The following is a 19,980-nucleotide window of genomic DNA, read 5'->3' as shown; positions in this document are numbered from 1 at the left end:
CGGCAACGTACCCGTACTATTCTCAACAAGCTCATATTCTTAAAGTCAGGACAAAGCACAGAAAATTTAAAATACTTCTTAAGTCCTATCTAAGGATCATTGCTAAGGATATGCTACTGCAAATGAGCAAGAAAAAAATTGTCGCACAAAGTGAATGTGTGTGCAGATCTGAGGAAAAGGTCTGTAAGTCCTAAGTACATCCTACTAAGGCTCTCATTTCTATGACATGGCACATAAGAACACAAACCATGACTGTGCAAAACTACCCATGCTTCAGCAAAGGTAAGCACTACAAGTTAGAAATTGGGAACGAAATTTAATATTAAATCTTTTCCTTTCTTGTCAGAAGCCAAGTGATCTGATCTACTTTTGTACATAAAGACTCAAACAAATGATTTTCTTTGAGGCATAAAACCTCACTCTGATGATGGAAAACATCCCACACACTACAAAATACTTTTCCCAAAGCCATCAACAAAATAGATTCAAATAAAACAAGTTTTGTTCCATTTCCCTTTGACTTTAACTATGATATTTAAGCAGATTTATGGTAGACGTGGTTTAAACAGACTCATGGTAGGTATGGAGTGAAAACCAAAAGACAAAATTAAACAACTTTGAGAATATATTTGTTTTGTGTAATTTTTAGTTTTTTGTTCGTTTTGTTTGTTTTTCCTCACAGTTAATTTGGCAACTGCTTTTAATTAAAATCAAACACACCCCTACCGAGGGTATCTTTTCTAGTAAACAGTGAAATATGGAATATCACAGATGAAATCATCAAAATGCAAACAGAATGACAAAGAATCTGATACAACATTACCACATACACAAAATCTAGAATCAAAATACTTAGAACAAACCAGAGAGTATATTGACTAGCTATTTGCCATACATTCACATTAGTGATGATCCCAAGTACTTGGAGTTCACTGTCAGTCTTTACGTTAATATTAAAGGATTTGGTTAAATAAAAGAAAGGTTTATACTTATACGTTGTTTACATAGCTGTTATCTCAAATCAACAATAATAAGAGTTTCTTTTTAACAGCATTACACACACGGAGACAAGGTTATCTATAGTACAAGGTCACAAGGGTACAACTAAATCATCCATTCTTTAAAAGTAGTTCTGAGTACTTGGTTTTAACCCTGTTTTTAAAAATGAAAAAAAAAAAAAAAAGATGTCATACGTATCTTTAAGCTATATATTTAAGGTATATTTTTATTACTAAAGATTTAATATTTAAGGCTCAGCCCTTTGTGTCCAAGTTCATCAGCTTTCTTGCACCTGATCTATTTCTACCTGCTCTAAGAACTGAAAAAGAAAGGTATACACCACTGAAAAATAATGAAGTCAAGGATACTTCCTATTTGGTGTTCGTAAGAACAAAGCCAGCGTTACAGTTAATGTTACAGCTGAAAAGACTATCGTGGTGAAAATAAGTAAAGATACAAAACAGACAAGGAATGCTCACCTGTATCCAAAAATCTAGGTTTGCAGGAAAGATTCCACAAAAGGAAGAATCTCCAGAAAGAGATCCTTCCCTAGCGGCAGTCAGCCCTTAAACGGGGTCTAGGAGAGGTGCAGCCAGACTCCATCCCTTCCATCACACAGCTGAATCGCCTTCACCTGTGCTCCCATGGCTGACTCAGGGCTTGCCTCAGGTGGTCAATCAGTGGTTCAGGCCATGACTCAACAGTTCCCAAATAGCCAGTGTTACAAGGAACATATGTAACTGTTCACATGCCTCATATAAAAAAAAAAAATTAAAAAAAAAGGACGAATATACACAGCTTATATAGGCCAAAGATATATAGAGGTTAATGCTTACCATTATCACTTTTGAGATTTCCATTGCTGAGCTGTTTCAACCTCTTCTGATGGGATTTACCATTGTAGTGGATTTGTGCCTGAGCAGCAGAGTTCAGCTGAATATTACAAACATTGCACAAAGTGAAATTGGTCTGCTTCTTTTCTCTCTCCTTCTTTTCTTCAGTGCTATCAGTTGCTAATTCTTTCTCACTATCCCTGCCTGGGACATCTGGGATGGATGCAAAAGCCAAATTGTATGAGTGATTAGAAGCCAGTAAGTCAGGGCTCCAGGGTTTCTTCATGTTTTCTGGGGAGGAAGAGCATAATTGAAATAATTATTAATAAGTAATGCAAACTAATGTAAAAAAGTATTTCTACATTTGCAAATTTGTAAAAGGCCAAAAACTTTTTTTTTCTGGTTTAATATAAAATTTCTGCTTATTTATTTTACTTTTTGTTTATGTTTCATAGTTCTGCTATGTAACTTGAGAAATTTCAGAGCTACTCAAATGAATGTGTAATATGGAGCCATGTCAGAGCAATGCTTGGACAGTTGCTACATATGGGAAGTATGCACACTGCATCACTATAAAGACTTTATGGGGGAGACCTCACATTATATCAGGAAGAGAGTCAGAGGAGCAAATAGCAACAAAGACAAAGTTCTAATAACTAACTGACCACAACCCTCATTTTCCTTCTCCCTCTGCTGCTGTGGGGAGGCTTTGAGGAGGCGAGAATGAAGGACTGAACATGTGGGAAGAGATGAGGAAGGGAGAAGCTATTTTAATGTTCCTCATCCTCATTTCTCACTACGCTACTCTGGTTTAATCATGAATAAATTAAATTAATTTTCACCAAGTCTATTTTCTGTAACAGTATTAGGCATATTACTGACAGTAGATGATCAGTAGTATGATCTCCCTATCTTTATGTCAACCTTCAAGATTTTTCCATCTTACTTTCTCTGTCCTCTCCAGGACATTGAGTGAATGAATAGTGGGGTGGGGACACAGCTGCTACCACAGAAACACAAGAGTTATTATAGCAGAAAGAGTTTATGCCTCTATCTACAACTACGTCAAGTATAATACTTTGATTTTTTTAAATATAAACAATAAATATGGACAGTTAAATGCTGTGAGTCTGACAACCTATGGTTATATTCATTACATACGCTTCTACATTCAAATACTGTAAAAAAAAAAAATTTTTTTTTTTTTTTTTAAGTGATAGCACTTAGAAATGCAAGACATTTTTTAATTTGCCTAATTTGCTAAACAGGGTGGGGGAGATACAGTTTCTGCTTCCCATGTTTTTATATTTTGATGTGTTTAATTAGTAGAAGAAAAAATAAAATCCCTACATTTTAGTTAGCTAATTGCACAGATTTCACTCTTGAATTTATTAATTAGCTTAGGTATTTAGCAAGTTCTGAGCATTCTCTCTCCACTTCCTTTGAATGATCTCAAGACAAACTCTAATAACAGTATAACTTGACTACTTCAAAAACATCTGAAGATAAATAATAAACATGCTATATTTCTTTCTTATCTTAACTGCAAGCTAAGGATAAATTGAAGAATTTAGATTCAGCAAGTACCAAATTGAAACTAGTACAAAGATGAGATGAAAATCCCATCTGCAGAACTTCAAGTGAGGTCAAAATAAACATGAGCTTCCATGATTAAAGGTGAGCAGAAACTGCACAGAAGTGCACTGTGCTCTGAAAAACTGATTTACTATTCAAGGATTACCAAGTGCTATAACAACTTAGCATCTTGATGAGATCTTTATATAGCATATAAATATTTAAACTACTTTGTTCTCTCAGACTTAATGAATGAAGATCTAGCCAAATAATCTAATATGTATTTTGCATGAAAAAAAAAAAAAAATGATGCAAACTTAAATACAACACAATGGTCTCTAACTGACAAATAATTTAGAGATAATAAAGATACTTTTACAAGAAATGGGCTACAGATTTCTTTAATCTCAGCTCCAGATAAGGTTTAGCATCTAAAAATAAGTTTAAACAAGCCCTCAGATTTAGATCTGATTATACAAGAACAGTGCAAATCATTCTTCAGAGAGATTCATATGTTGGAATTTTCACGTGATTAATAGTAACCCAAAACTTTTGCTATTCTCTGATGAATTAAAACACATTTACAGAATTGGAATCAAACAGTAGAGGCAAACCTATCTACAGATACAAATCTGAAAACATACTGATATAAAAACAAGTTTTCCGATTTTATTACTAATGAATTAATATCATGTTCTTTTGAGATAACTAGAATCATTTTCACTTAACACTAGAGTAATAAAAAGTACAGACTGGGCACTGAGAAGAGATCTGCATCAGCTGCAAATTGAAATCGTTTCAATTAGCATTATTATTTCTGCTTTTAATCATAGCCAACTTTATTATTGAGAATTTTAGCTGTGTAAAACAACAGAAAGCAGACTAAACAGTTCATTCTAAAGCAAAATTCAAGAGAAAAACAACGTGGAAGTAGTTATTAAACCAAAGTTATTATGTTAACAGTAATTACAGTAATTTTTATAACCTCAGTCACCCATAAGAAGTTATGCAACTGGGGAAGCTTAGGAGAAAAGCCAAGATAATTCTGTAGCAGATCTACAGCATGTTTCTCCTAGTAGGAAAAGTATCCTACTTCTGAGAAAGTAGCAACAATACATCAACATCCCATCAACATCCATGCCTTCTGGGGATATTGTTCACTCCAGAAAGAGTCAATAATTCATCCACAAAAAATAAATTAAGAAATTCAATCTTTAATGAAAGTGTTGCAAGGATTAAAATATTAATGATAGCACTACTTTAATGAATTATTCTAAAAAACTTTCCAGGCATCCTAGTTTATATACATTCTGTGCATTAATATACATCTTTTTGCATTGAAAGTATTCCCCACTAGAGAGCAGTATGAATTTAAAATTTCAATGTATCTCTAGTCCTATAGTGCTAATCGTATAGGATTGAGATTACTACAATAAAAAAGATATTCTAAGCAAGATGTAAACTTCAAAGTAAATATAATTTAGTAAGTTAAACAAACGCCGTACGCTGTACGTACACGTGTAATTCCTTTTGAAAGACTAACAGATAAGCAGCCTAGTAAGTCTTATTAGCACTTTTTAACTTAATTCTAATACTTCGATACACACAGCCTAATCAGAAAACCTTTATTTTTTATTAGAGAACATTTTCTGTCTTCAATTCTGATTTCCTTCCAGGAAAAAAAGAAAAAGAAAAAGAAAAACACACTACAAAATACACACTAGGCATACTGAAATAATGAGAGATTACACCTTTGAAATAAATGAGTCCAGCATCTACCATTTGATGTGCGTATTCATTAAAACCCATGATGGCATTACAGGTGTAACATACTTTTTGACTATTGCCATTTCTCTTCAGTATGGGGGAAGAATGAAAAATTTCTAACTGCAGTCTAGGCAACAATTAGGCAATTGGGATTTTCAGAAATACTAAGGAGAAATATTGCATGCTTTTGAAAGCCTCTTGAACTGATGCTATAAACCAGCATAACATAGCAGTATTTAGTATACTGATTGGTCACAAATGGTTTTGAGCAAAATACTCACAAACAGAAAGACAAAAATTAAAAAAAAAAAAAAAAAAAAAAAAAAAACACACAACATTACCTGCCATTGTTTCTCTTGACTGCAGTGGTTACATATTACATAAATACTCATCAGTTTTGCAGCTAAGATTTCCCACCCACCCCCCACTGAGAAGGCTAACTTCTCAACCTTTAGGAGCCCTACAACAGACAACAGCAAACAAGACATGAATGAGCAAGATAACCAAGAACTCAAAATTTCAAGCCAATTTAAATAGTACTGCAGATAAATGCTTGGATTTATTTTCCCCAGAGTTCTGAACTCAATTTTGGCTCAATGATGCTTACCAGTAAAATGAACTTTGCATGACATTATAGCTTTGTGAAGTAGAAAACTGTCCCTTGTGGAAAACCAGCACAACTACATTGTGTGATGTTTACTAGCTTCACTAAGATAGCTACTGTCTGGAGATTTCCAGAGTGTACTTAAATGTAAAGGATTAGAAATTATAGCCTTCCCATGAAGCTATCTTCACCTTCTTAACTGTAATACAAAAATCACACTTTCTACGCAAGGATACAGAAGGAAAACTTTACCCACTTGTTTTAAAAAATGATTGTTTATTTTCTGAACCACCTTGTCACTATGACTGTGTACATAAATGAACCCAATGTATTAGACTATTAAGGAACCAACATAAAATATGGATCCCAGAGCAAGAATGTTACTAGGAGACTGCTATGCAGGTAAAGCAGTTTTACTCAACAATGACTGCTTGCCACTGATTAATGACATGATACATTCCAAAAAAAATCTCTCCTTGGTTTATTCCCAGAAGCTGCCAATATAGCCTTCTCAGATTTTTAAAAGCACTGAAGTTCCACGGGTAATAAGAAAACGTGGATAATCTAGCCAATCTCACCAGCTCACTACAGATCACCTCATATCCGCAGTAACAACTGGAATCTTCACATATTTTCAAACATCGCAAATGTGACCCAAGATCTCTCGGAGAATGGGGTGCTACTGTTTGATGGCAGTGATGGTAGCAGGGTCGCATCTGTGTCAAATAGTTTCAAATCTAACTTCCAGATCTTAAAACTCTCATCCATGCAATGAGTCAATACGTGTGATAGGACACTTCCCAAATCTGGATCCATAAGCTGCACTCCCAACTGTTACTCAAAAATCCCTGCCGCACTGGGTACCTGAGATTCCTGTACCAAGAGGCCAGTAGTAATTAATCAGTTTTTGCAACTTCTAGATTAAACTCGCTGAACAAAAATGCTTAAATTTACCCTAGACGTTTATTACTGGGAGAAACTTGAACATACTGCCTACACATAAACCTACAGCCTGACAAAAGGCTCAGGAACAGGAAAATAAAAAAAGCTTTTGCTTCATTCACCTCTACTATCACTGAATGATGCACTCCTGACACTGCAGTTATCTGATTCAGATCAGATCTGCATCTGCTCCTGGATTTTAGGGTCCAGGGTGATTTAGGTCATGGTCCATATTATATTACATGCCTCTGCAGTGGCAGTTTTGAACTTAAGAGGACAAACAGTGAGAAAATGGTGAAAGAGCACTCATGGTGAAAGTACAGCCCATTTGAAACGCAGCTCCCTCCCAAATGACCCAAGTAACCTTCAGAATATGCTGCAGGACTCATCTGTTTTCTCCGGATGGATGAATGAACGTCATTTCAGTGGAAGAGCTGCTGGGAAATGGAAACTCATTAAGACTGGAAAGGCTTTTCTAAAATAGTTGATTTTTCAGGATCTCCTTTGTTTTGAGAGTCTTTCAGACAAACGCTAAATTCCAATAGTATACAATACAACAAGAGATGATGTGAAAACGTGGAAAACATATATTAAGAAATCTTTCACTATTGGTAAATATTCCTGTAAGAGCTTTAAGACTGCAAGAACAAGCACCACCTTCTAAAAAAGGTGGAAGACTTTGATGGGTCATACACCAAAAAGCTAAATTGTGTATCAGTAATAGAACTTGGGACAGAAGTTAATATTTCTCATTACTCTCTGTCTCTTACCATCTTCATCAGAATTGAAGCCACTACTCACCAAATTTTCCCTTTAAAAAGTTCACACAAAATAAAGTACAGGAGGCAGCTTAAGAATTTTTTTTTAAAAAAAGCATCATGGAGAGAAAAACCTTGTTTTTTCCATTAGTTATTTCTCCTTATGCACTCCGCTTCTCCAAATCCAATCACTACCATTGTTATATGACTTCAGTGATCCATGTGAAGAATAAAATCATCATCATCATCATCTCAGATGATTTTTGCAAAGTTTAAGATGAAAAGAATCACTTGGGCAAGAACTGCATCAGTAAAAGAAATAAAAGCTGTTTTCACCTGTGTGTTTATTACTTATAGCAAGAAAGGAAGATGAGATGGAAGAAGACAGTTTATTTTAGGCTTGGAGGGCTTTACGCTTCAATGTCTATGTCATGGGACTCCTCTCAAGAAATGCATCTGAAAACTGGAACCTGGAAGAGCAGATTTTTATCCATCTGAAGTATCTTGAGCAACAGCGCAGAAAATAAAAGCCTAGGCTTTTGTTCTGTTTTGTCGGCAGAGCACTTAAATCTTTCAGGAAAGGCTTCATTTCAATACTGCAGCAAATTAACCGGCTGCAGCCTATCTCCGGTCACAGTCATGTGCACTATGAGTTCCAAAAGGAACTCATATATGAACTAATCAGAAAAAAAAACTTCATTTCTTGGTTCAGCAGTTCCCTCATGCCAGAAACAACCAACAGACCTCTCATAGTCTCGAAATATACTGCATTCATTTTTTTAATCGAGTTCTATAAAAAGAGCTAAGCACTAATCAACACCATATGTTATTCAATTAGCTAGTAATACATATCTATTTCTCAAGCCTGTGCTAACATAATGGAGGACTTCGGATGGTTCGGAACTACTTGAAGGCCAAGTAATTAATTTGCAAACATCAGCTCCTAAAAAGCTGAGAAGTGCTACTGTGGTGACTTACTTACATCTCTATAGCCAGAGTCAAGCTGTTAAACTTTCTCATTTGGTTTTTACTCAAGCCTTTGTTTCCACAATGATCATTTCTGAAAAAGACTTCTGTCTAAAATGAGGACAAATAAAGACTGGCCCAGTGATGCAGCTGGAACCCAGGCAGTATTGGGAGTCTCCTCCCAAGCAGGTAAAACAAGCTGCAAGCATTGCCTTATCTCCCTTTCCAATATTGGGATTTCATGCTCAGATTTTATGTAGAAGGCAGAAATTAGTATAGCAAAATGCATATCTAGGAAAGTTACAAGGGACTCCGCCCACCAAGAAAGCCTGCTGTTGTTATGCTATGGGTACTTTTTCCCATATTCTGGATTCCTACATTTGGAAATTCCACCTGCCGTCTCCAGCTCCTGTCAACATCACTCTAAGCTGACCAGGATCAAAAAGAAAGGACAGAAGGCTCCAATTGCAACTCAAACTGTCTTTACTGGACTAAAAGTTAGTTTTGTCATTATTTCTAATAAGATTGGTAGTATGTACAGATGTTAGATTTCAAGGGGAAAAGTGTCAGTTTTTCAGATTATCAAATCTGAACAACACAAGTTAGATCATTCAGCAATGTCCAGAGACAGATGTAAAAATTGAAATACGTACAACAAATCTTTGTCTACTGAACCACAGACATTTTGTAGGTACTGGGATTATTTTTAATTTCACAGTAAAATAACTTCTTTCAGTCCTGCTGGATAAATTTCCTGCTGTGAAATCATACAGGATACATGGATGGTCCATGTACTGTAATAAATATTATATGCCACTTAAAAGTTATTTAATTTTTCTAGTACCTAAGTGCCAAGTCAAATATTCTTATGTCAGCAGTAAGAGAGTATACATACTGCTGATGAGCAACTCACTTAAGAGCAATGTCAGAAGTTCATGGCTTGTACTTGCTTATAAAAAACAAATCAATAAAGAAGTAAAGATTCATTTATTTATTTAGCAGGATAACTTCTCAAAATTGCCACATTTCTGCTGCGATAGTTAGAACTCTCAGACCTTCTTACAACCTAGGAAATCTAAATGTTTACCCCAAATACAAACAGCCAGTTTATAGAAGTTAGAAGTCTATATCCCAGCTTTTTTGTTGTACTCTTCTTTTAGTGATATTTTTGTGGATGCATTATAAACAAGAGGCCTTTAAAACAAAAAGAACCAGAGAAGAGCAAGACAGAACTTTTAATACCTCAATCAATTAGACTTTAATCTCTAGATCCAACAAAATACGGTAAATTTTGTCTCTCAGGAAGGGGACTTACACAAATAGCAGCCTTAATGAATGATAAGTTTGGGCTTATATTTGAAGATTATCATTTATACTTTTATGAAAGTAGTCATTTTTCCAGATTATCTGTATGTTATAAAGCATTATAAATGCTCTAGTAGCATTTATAAATGCAAGGACTTTTATTATTGTTATTATTTTAATTTTTACAGCCTCACTACACTCACTGGGCCATTTAAAGTTGAGTTTAATGGAGATTCGATTATTTTCCAAGCTATGCAAACATATCAAGGTGAACATCTGCTTTGTTTAGAAAGGTTAGCAAATGCTTTTGCAAGTGCAACTGGAAATTACAGTAATTTATCTTATCCTTCTGTCTTTGGACTGCATTATCTTTAGCAAAAAGGATGCATTTAGTATAGCATCCATGGCAAAAAGGACAGAATATCTATTCACAAGATTTGTTTTTTGGGGGCAGATTCTGTACGATTTGGTTGAGAAGTATAAAATATAGGCTATACCCTAAAAAGCATATTCTCTTCATAGTATCTTGAAAACTAATGTCCTCTTTAAAGTATTCTTGACTAGTATAATGTTCTTTCCTGTCAATTACATTTCTACCTCATGATCTTCATCAATGCTAGGGACAGAGATAAACATCTAGTAAACTAGACTACCTTTGATGTGTCTTAAGACAAAATGGAACATCTGGCCTTTTTATATTTCCCTAACAGAGTGCTCTACAGAAGCAGCTGTAGTCTTCCATTACAAACACACAAGGCCAGCTCAGGGCTTCAGATATGCAGCTGGGGAATTACTTGTAAAAGTCCTGTATAATATTTCTGATTTTACAAGGTATTCTGCATTTTTCAAAAGGTAGAATATTAACAGAGAAGTGCAGGAACTTATTGAACAGGTGCCTTACTATTGCTAAACAGATGTGTAAAATATTTCCTATTTTTCAGTTTCAGGATTTAGTTTTTAAAAACATTTTCACTTTTCATATTATGAAATGCTAATAATTAAAAGGCATCAGTGCATACCTTCAAAACACCTCCACAACAATTGGAAAATACATTTTTTCCTAAAAGACATTTCTTAGAACAAATAATGAGTAGTATGGGCATAACCACATACTGATAGAAAATAGGAGAGATTATGCTTTCCAGCCTTCTCTGAGAGTCCTTCACAGCAATATATCTCTTATTGCAATCCGCAGCAGCAGATGCTCACAACAGACCCAGAAATGCTGCTCATGGTAAGCCTGAGCACTTTGCTTAGCCACTGTGATTTGCAAAAGCTACTACTGCTGAGTTTGTAAAATACTTCCATCTCGTCTAGCACTGCTGGCCATCTGCAATCTCTCTTGACCTGACTAGGAGTGCTGAGGTAGTTGAAAACTTCTGAGAAGTCATGCATGGCAAAATTTAAAACTTTGTAAGAATTACAAAGTTTCTTCCTTCAGCCGTGCTGATTCAGATGAAGCAGTTTATAAATTCTATTAAGCCTCAGGACAAGTTTATAAAATCCCTAGGACTCACTCAACTATTTTTTTTTTCCTAATAGTAGTTCAAATTTGCAATAAAATATTCTTTTCCATTGGAGATAATTTAAGACTACAGGATAAAATACGTATGAAATTCCTAGAATTAACTCAAACATCATTTTATGATGAAAGATTAGAAGTCTTCACAAAATATTCATTATCTCAATATCTTACAGTGTTTAATTTAAAAATTATCTTCTCTAATTAAAGACATCATCTAAAAAATTGCATCTTTCTGGATATACGCATAAGATTTCAATTTAAATGAGCTTTTTAAGAGAAGTGCTAAATATCAATGACCCTTAGCCAGTAACTTTGAACTTTGCAATATGGTGCTTGTTTCATTAAAAAACAGCAAGATAAACATATTTCTGTATAGGTGCAAGCCAGGGTACCTGAAGGCAGTGGAACAGCTGGCATAAAAATGCTTGCAGAAAAGCCGAATCAAATAACTGCTTTCCATCCAATTAGGAATTCATACAGTAATTTCAGCATCTCAGCAGTCCTCGTAATTTCTGCTGCTCTTGCTATGCATTATAGAATGTGTCACTTTCAAAATTTATTGTGCCTTTTACAGCATGGGTTAAAGAACACTTAAAGCACATTTAGTGTTTGACATACCTGTACTTAAGAAGAACAGAAATGAGTTCTCTTTTATTAATTTAGATCTGTACTACTAAACTATTCACAGTAACAGTCTCAGGGAATTTTCTTGAGATTACCTACATGAGTAAGAACTTACATGACAAAAGATTTGAAGGTCTGCATTCGCATCAGAAAAGGGAAATATTAAATAATGAAAAAGCAGGCAGAGTAGTAGTTAGAACTTCAGTTTTAACTGTATGACTCAAGGTTGTAATATATTTACTAATAATTTAACGGATTTCTGACAAATTAACTGGGTTTTTCTGTTTCCTGAAAAAGCACGTAGGGCAAGAATGAAATAAAATAATAATTTGACATAAGGTGTGACTATTTCTACTGTAATTTTTGATATTGTAAAATTGGTTTCTTTCCTAAAAAAAAAAAAATCTAATAGAAGAAAAAAAGTGCAAAGTTATGAACAGCTAAGACAAAAAATACATTTCGCTATTCATATTCATTTGTATGTAGCTCAGTTTAGTGTCAGTCCATTTGAAATCTGTTATATTTTATTTTGCTTGTCACAGAAGTGCAAGAAAAGTAAACAGTGAACATAAGCAATGACAAAAAAAAAAAAAAAAACTAAAATGTGATCATCCCCTAAGCCACTGCACATAAGAGACTACCCCATCCTCTCTCTCATCTCCCTCATTTAGATAAAATCATCATTATATTACTTGTTATTATTTAAATCAGACCCAGTAATGTCATTTGTAATTAACACTCACTGTTGGGAAGCAAATGTGAATGGCTTACCTTGCAATATAGCAGTTATCCACTTCAACATGCATTTCTCCTACAGTACACATCTGGAACCAATACTCACTCAGTGCCATCAGCTGCTGCTCACAAATTACTTGATTATTGATCACTATGCTTATCGCTCTTCATTGACTGAACCTCATTTCACATTACTGCTCTCCTGCTGCTTCAGCAAATTCTGAAACTTCTATTGCAATGAGAATTCACATTTAAACTAAGGCAGTGGTCCTTCAAACTGGTTATTTCTTACTGTATCAAGCCTTTTGCAGTTACCTTCATTCATTAAAGAAAAAAAAATAATAACTGCCTGCCTGTTTCAAATTCTTCACCCAGGAATAGGCAATGAGAGGGTTTGGTTTTCCTCTTGTAACACAGCTGGGGGGGGCTGGAAGGGGGAATCTCAAAGCAGATGATGACCACCATGGAAACAGTATGCACACCTGAGAGACTGCCACATGGCAATGAAATGACTGCAGACATGCCATTGCCCCTGACAACCAAAACAGTATGTAAGCATGTGAAGAGGATAAAAACCCCAAGTGTTCAGAGGTAGAGCTCCCCCACTGAACTGCAGCCATGGGGATCAATGAAATGTCGCTGTCTAACCTGCAGCTCCCTGATGACCAATGGTTTGCCACTGGATTCATGGTGGTGACTACCCTCACTCTATAATTCACTAGAATTCCTCTCTGTTCTACTGCTAACTCCCCCATTTTCCTCAAATTCCTTAACTGCTTAGAACTTGTAATAAACTTGTTGGACAATATTTGACCTTATTTGTGCCTTTATGTCAAAGTAAAAATATCAAATTATCTCCTCCAACAACTTGAGACAGGTCATTTGAGGAAAATTATTTTGGGTCAAAACCACTGGAACTTCTTCCAAACTTTCTTTGTGTAAGCAATATAGCAACAGTCTTCCAGCTTGTCTCACATCAACTGAAATATTCTGAGAAAGAAGAGTGAAAGCCTCTTTGTTCTTTAGCCCATACAACATTAAATATTCATATTCCAGATAACATGTACAACGTGCACTTATGCAGCAAAATAACCTACCCACATCATCAACAAGTTCAACACTGTCACGGGTTTAGGGTGGGAGACAAATCAGCTAATACTCTTCATACTGTCAACCATCAGCCATGAGAAGAGAAATCAGAAGTTCAGTGGATTTTCTGAAAGCAAACCTACCAGACGCAGAAGTGTCTTATTGGCAATATATGAAGTAAAAGAAAGCAGACAGCAGCCTGGATAGAAGTTTAACAGTATTTTGTTTGGAGCTTAGGGAAAATGTTAGAAGACTAGTCCATTTTCTATCACTTGGAAATTAATTAGAGCGCAATATCATGAGTATCTCAGAAATTAATTAGAGCACAATATCATGAGTATCTCAGAACACGATCATTCCAATCTAGTGATTTGTATTCAGGAAGAACAATAAATCTAGAAAAGCTTTGGTAGAGGTTAATGTCCTAATTTTATGAATTATATTCTAGGTAGAGACAGGTGAAAACTCCCGTCTGAAAAGAAATTCAGAAAAAAATTGCAAAATAAGTTCTATGACCACTATTATTCAGTGCAATACCTATATCTATGATCTACTGGAAATTTCAGGCTATTTATCAAGTTCTAATAATATAGTATAGTATAACATTCCTACTTTTTTTTTTTTTTTCTTATAAAGGAATAAAATTTTCAAGATATTGCCTAAATTGAGAACTGAAAAAAAAAAAAAAAAAAAAAAAAAACAATCTGTAAAAAAAAAAAAATAGTTTTTTTTTTTTTCCACAAAAAATGGGGATTTTTCCAAAAATTTTTAAAAAAAAAAAAAAAAAAAAAAAAAAAAAAGACGATCTGTAACTACTAAAAGCTACTTATTTATTTGGTCCATCTAACATGGGCATTTCTCCAACTTCTTTTAAAGCAATCACTATATAACGACTAGATAAACCATTTTATCATTAAAGCTTCATTACATCATTACATAAAGAAAACATGCAAATTCATCTCAGTATTTACATGAATCTTTAAAAATATTATATTTGACCATTTTGTGACATAAAACTTTGTCATCATAAATGTGAAGTAATTAGATTGAGACACTTTATTCAAGTATATCTATCAGACAACACTACAGTATCTCTTCTAACTCCATTAAAGAGCATGGAATCCATTTATTGGTATTATACTGTGTTCTAATCATTGCTGGAAGATTATTTATTCTTTAGTTTAATCAATTTATTAGCTAATATTCAAGTTCTTTGAACATTCTCCAGAATAGCTGAGGACTGTGACCAAAATAGTGTGGAACAAATCGTTGTATTTTGCAGATATACATTAAACATCTCCAAAGATGTATTGCACAACTGAAAAATTAGTTATAGATGGGTAATAGAGAGTATAGGTACTTGACAGGAAGTATTTTTCCATGAGAAATATGGTCCAAAATTTTGTAGCCATTCTTTTCCCTCATCTATTTATTTCTTCTACTCTGTCTCCCTGTTTTCCCTATGGGGTTAAATCAAAGAACTTATCTTAGCACCTGCTCTGAATGCACTTGTCCGTATCCTAGATTCTTAAAACCTGTCCCTGAACCTAGCTGAGGGCTACTGTACCCTTTCTGTGCAAGTGTAGAAAAAGTATAAAAAAAAATGAGCAGCCTTCATAGGCACAGATTAAGAACACAATTTGTTTCAGCTCAGGTAGTCCTAATGAAAAGGACAGTAATGCTAGCATTAGGGAAGTCAAAGTACTGCAGGAACAAAGAGGTGATGAGCCACGTAAAAGGACTAGCAATGTGCTATGCCCATATACTTACCCACCACTCACCCCTCGCTCACTATGTAGTGTTCTGCCCTAGGCAGACGGCTAAAAGCAGATGGGTTTGTAGATGATTCATTCCCTGACCTACTCTCAGTCATTTCCATTGTACATTAAACTCAACTTCCAATTACATCAATACCATCTATCAAAAACCAAGACAACACTACCTCCAAATAACCTTCTTCCTAGTATTAACAACACTATCAACAATTCTCCCAATGTGAACTACTTCCAGCAGTCAGCAGAAAGTTATTTTTGTAAATATTGCATTTTATTCCTTCTCCAATTAAGAATTTGAACTAGACTTAACTGTATTTCCAGCATGTGCTGCCTGAGCTCTGCATAAATCAATACCACCATTGAGCTTAGCATCATCTTCTACAGAAATAGCAGCTTTCTACTCCTAGACACACTAGTTCAAACATGGTTGCTTTACAAAAGAGGACAGTGAACAGTTTTGCTAAAATTGGTATGAAGAGAAGAGAGAAAGAGAGATGCATTTGCATTAGCTCTGATTAGGAAGCTACTGTCACGCTTTTTTTTTTTTTAAATAAGTAGAGATATAGGTCAGAAACAAGGACTGGTATGCAGGGCGCTTTTCTAAAGATTAACTCACTCTAAAAGTTTATTTAGTTCTTCACCAAAATTCAGCAAATTTTACTAAATTCTTGGAAGTCTCCAAATCAATGAGAAAAACTTCTGAATTGGTAAACATGAACCATCTGCAGAAGTCCAAACTTTGTAGTGTTGAGCTTACATGGTTCCAGTATTTGTTTAGCTTTAATTTCTATGGGTTCATGTCTTCAGAGTTTTTGTGTAATTTACAAATTTTCTCCAAAGTAAAAACAAATTTAAAAGGGAAGATAGGAAGAGTGCAAGAATCTCAGTTCAGGTTCAAAAACGTTAGTGAACTCTGTATGGCTTTGTGTCATATTGCAACTCATTTGTTTTAACATTATCAAACTCTTCAAGAAGCTTCCTCTGAATGAACAAAATTGATTTAAGTACTTTAAATAGGTGACAAAAAAAGGATCAAAAAAAAATTCAAGTTATATTCTTCTAATTTTATAGACATTCAATAGCACAGTAAACAACATTTCTTCAAAATCAGCACTTAACAATCACAACACTTCTATGCATCTTACTGAACACAGTAGCAAAAAGTTTCAAGGACAGACATTTCATCCTGTGCTTTGGTACTGCAGACTTAAATATCCCAAACAGTAAGGGATCCTTTCTTGCCTTTTCAGAAGATATTCCCACAGTCATTTCCCCAGTAATTCCAAGTTCTTTTTTTCAAATCAAGTGAAGTTAATTATGGGGAAAATGAAGACCTACCATAAACAACAAATTGTAAGAATATTCAACTAAACATTAGATGAAGATGTTGCAGATACAGATGTAATATGAGTTGTCCTGCAACCAAGTTTGGTTTGTTGATTCACTGCTTAGATTCCTCCTTATTCTACTGAAAGAGAGAGTCATTGAGTCATTTCAGATGCAGGTTGCATCATTCACCCCTCTTATTGGTCTTTTTTATTAAAGTGATCCACAGAATACAATGATGGCATCTTGCTAGGAGACACATTTGAAAAAGGAGCATAACATTTGTATTAGTGCAATACTTTCTGCAGTGTATCATACTCAGTATCTGTTTGGGAAAAACTGTGATTGCATATAACATTAAATCAAAGACCCACTCTAGTGTAAAACTGCAATTTGTCTTCAATTTTCCACTTAATAATTCAGAAACTCTTTTGACTATCAACTGACGACAATTTTTTTTTTGCTGGCTACAACTTGGTTAGAATAATGAGAAAAAAAATCATTAGCATGTTAATAACTTGGCCTCTCTAAGGGCTACTTAGTTGAACTTCTATCAGAAAAAGAAGCTTCTTTTTCATGCCTATTCTTACTTGTGAAGTGAATATAAATTACCACAATCTCCTAGTTTCCTTCATTTCTATCTGTAATGATTTCCCAATGAATATAATACAGTCCTGTCATACTTTCTGTGACAGCAGCTCATAGAGAAATTTTCACATCTCTAAAGAAAAGGAAAGACAAGAATTACCACACAGATAAGAAAATGCAGTCATTAAACCAAAACTGCGAGAGGAAAATATGAGCAAAATATAGTCTGCAATTTAATATGTGTCTGAGAATAGCTTTCTATGCTTCATATATACTATATTAAAACAATTTATACATCAGATTTTATGCTGAGTCCAGAATAGGAACGAAGTACAGAAAAACTACTAACTGTGATTTAGAGATTTAGAGACATTTTTAAGTTCTTTGCCCAAAATCAAGTAAAATCATCCAACAATGGAGTACCTCAAGCCTTTTTTAATTTTTGCAGGATAGAAGGTTTAAGGTACAAAAGGATGAATATTTATGACCTGATATTTACATAAAACATATTTATATGCATACCCTCATATATGCCACTTTTCAACACAGAAGGTTTTGTTACTGCTGCTATTTTGTGCAATCAATAAATGGACCAAAAACAATTATACATAATAGAAGAAATGTGACATTTAGGATAAATAACAGTGACTTTAGTATCTACTGCTTTATTCAAATGATCTACATATAAATGCATAATTTTGATGAAAATTTCTAACAAGATTTTCATATAATCTCTATTTTTTATTAATAAAAAAATGTCTGCGATCTATACATCTAATACAGTCATACCAATATTTTTAGATAAAAATGTGAGATTCACAAAATACTTTCAACAGCATAAACAACATTCCAGCTGTCACATTACCATCTATAGCGAACAGCACAACGCACTTGTTTTTAAAAAGTATTGATATATAGAACTAATGATATTTGAAGTAGAGAACACATTTGCTGTTGTAGTTCACGCTGGTCTATGGCTTTGCCTGACAGGAGATTCCTGTATTCATGTGCTTGATGTAGTTTATCTAACAAATTGGATCCAATCATAGAGGTTTAATACCTCAATTTGGTATTTGAACTTTATCTTACAAGAATTAGAATTGATTCTTCCAAATTTAACAAAAATACCATGTATTTAGCATAAATGTACACTTCTTCTATGGAAGCTAATAAAAGCAGAATTTAAAAAGAGAAACAAAAAGAACTAAAGAATTATACTAGACACTGCTCACTTGCTTTGTTTTTTTTTTTGTTTTTTGTTTTTTAAATAATTGAGCTAATTTGTATAGACAAAATAGCAACTGGAAACAAAGAAGTAACATAACATGCTTTGCAAGATGAATTTCAAATTTTCTTTCTACTACTGGATATTCTCAAGATAAACTTTGGAAAGAACAGGATTTGTCCCAAGATCATTGTCAGCAGACTAAGAAATTTATGACAAAACAGTTAAAATAGGTTCTAGTCTGAAACATGCAATCCCTTCCAGCTTCTTAAAGCGACCACTCCAGGCCAAGTAAAAAATTTACAATTATGCAGCACAGAGGTACCCAAATCAGTGTCTGTGCTTTGTTTTGAGAACTCCTAGAGTACAAAAAAATATTTCTTCACATGCTATATGACTACAGAAGCACTTTTAGGGGCTAAGCTCTTCCAACAGAAACTTGTCTATAATCCCTCAACCCTGACACCATTATCAATTCCTTTAACAAAGAAAATAAACTATGGTTAATTCTTTGCTACTGCACTCATTAACAGTGGAGGGTGGGGGGAAGAATATTGGGATTCAATACACGTTCATAACAGAGTCAAAGAATATATAGCACCCTTTTTTTTAGGGTGGAAGTGTTACGAGACTGTTGGCTGCTGGCAATGCAGCTCTAGAACAGTGAAAAAAGCTAGAAAAATGCAAATACACTCTACCTTTCATAGAAAAGAAGAAAAACTAAGGAGTTACAGATGGTCAAGATTAATTTCAATGTGCAGAAAAATAGCAGAGTAAATAATCAGATTTTACACCTAAAAATATCAAGAAATTGAGAAACAGCCAACAAGACAGTGTCAAAAAACATCATGCTCAAACAATTTCAACACATCTTGTAACAGTGTAAAATGCCTTGTGGTCACTAAATCCTGAGTTTAGAAAGCTTTTTTGACACAGTTTTCCATCATTTTCCCAAGGAAAGTTCAGAAAAGAAAAATCTAAATGAAATACCCATGATATGAATGAACATTAATGTTACGAGATAACAGTGAAGAAGTTATAACTGCCTCTGATCTATCCAAATAAGAAAGATGCTTTAACAAGCCCTGCTGGAATGCATTCTCTGCTCAAGTTTCACTAAGAGCTAGATGACAAAATGTAGAATATACATACCAAACTGGCTGATGATATCAAGCAGGAAGAGACAGAAACAACATAACAGGCCAAGATTAAATTCAAAACTGAATTGACAATGTGGAGAAAAGCTCCATTATAAAAGATCCCATAAAGCAGGAATAGCAATAAACACTTAGAAAATAGGGAGAAAAAAAAAAAAAAAAAAAAAAAAAAAAAAAAAAAAAAAAA

The 19,980-nt window shown here is 34.3% G+C and overlaps 1 protein-coding gene across 2 annotated transcripts in view; it reads right to left on the bottom strand.

Annotated features, from left to right (window-relative positions):
• ZNF385D (zinc finger protein 385D) overlaps nucleotides 1–19,980 on the bottom strand; it is a 373,909-nt gene that overhangs the window by 295,651 nt on the left and 58,278 nt on the right. For both annotated transcript variants that reach the window (XM_042889198.1, XM_042889199.1), the window contains exon 2: nucleotides 1,836–2,123. In XM_042889198.1, the coding sequence (XP_042745132.1) occupies nucleotides 1,836–2,123 (288 nt within the window). The remainder of the gene's footprint in view (nucleotides 1–1,835; nucleotides 2,124–19,980) is intronic.

Source organism: Lagopus leucura, unplaced genomic scaffold, assembly GCF_019238085.1.
Source record: "Lagopus leucura isolate 7727_CA_CO unplaced genomic scaffold, USGS_WTPT01 Super-Scaffold_100157, whole genome shotgun sequence".
In the NCBI taxonomy this organism is placed as follows: Eukaryota; Metazoa; Chordata; class Aves; order Galliformes; family Phasianidae; genus Lagopus; species Lagopus leucura.
This window is presented reverse-complemented; position numbering and strand designations above follow the sequence as displayed.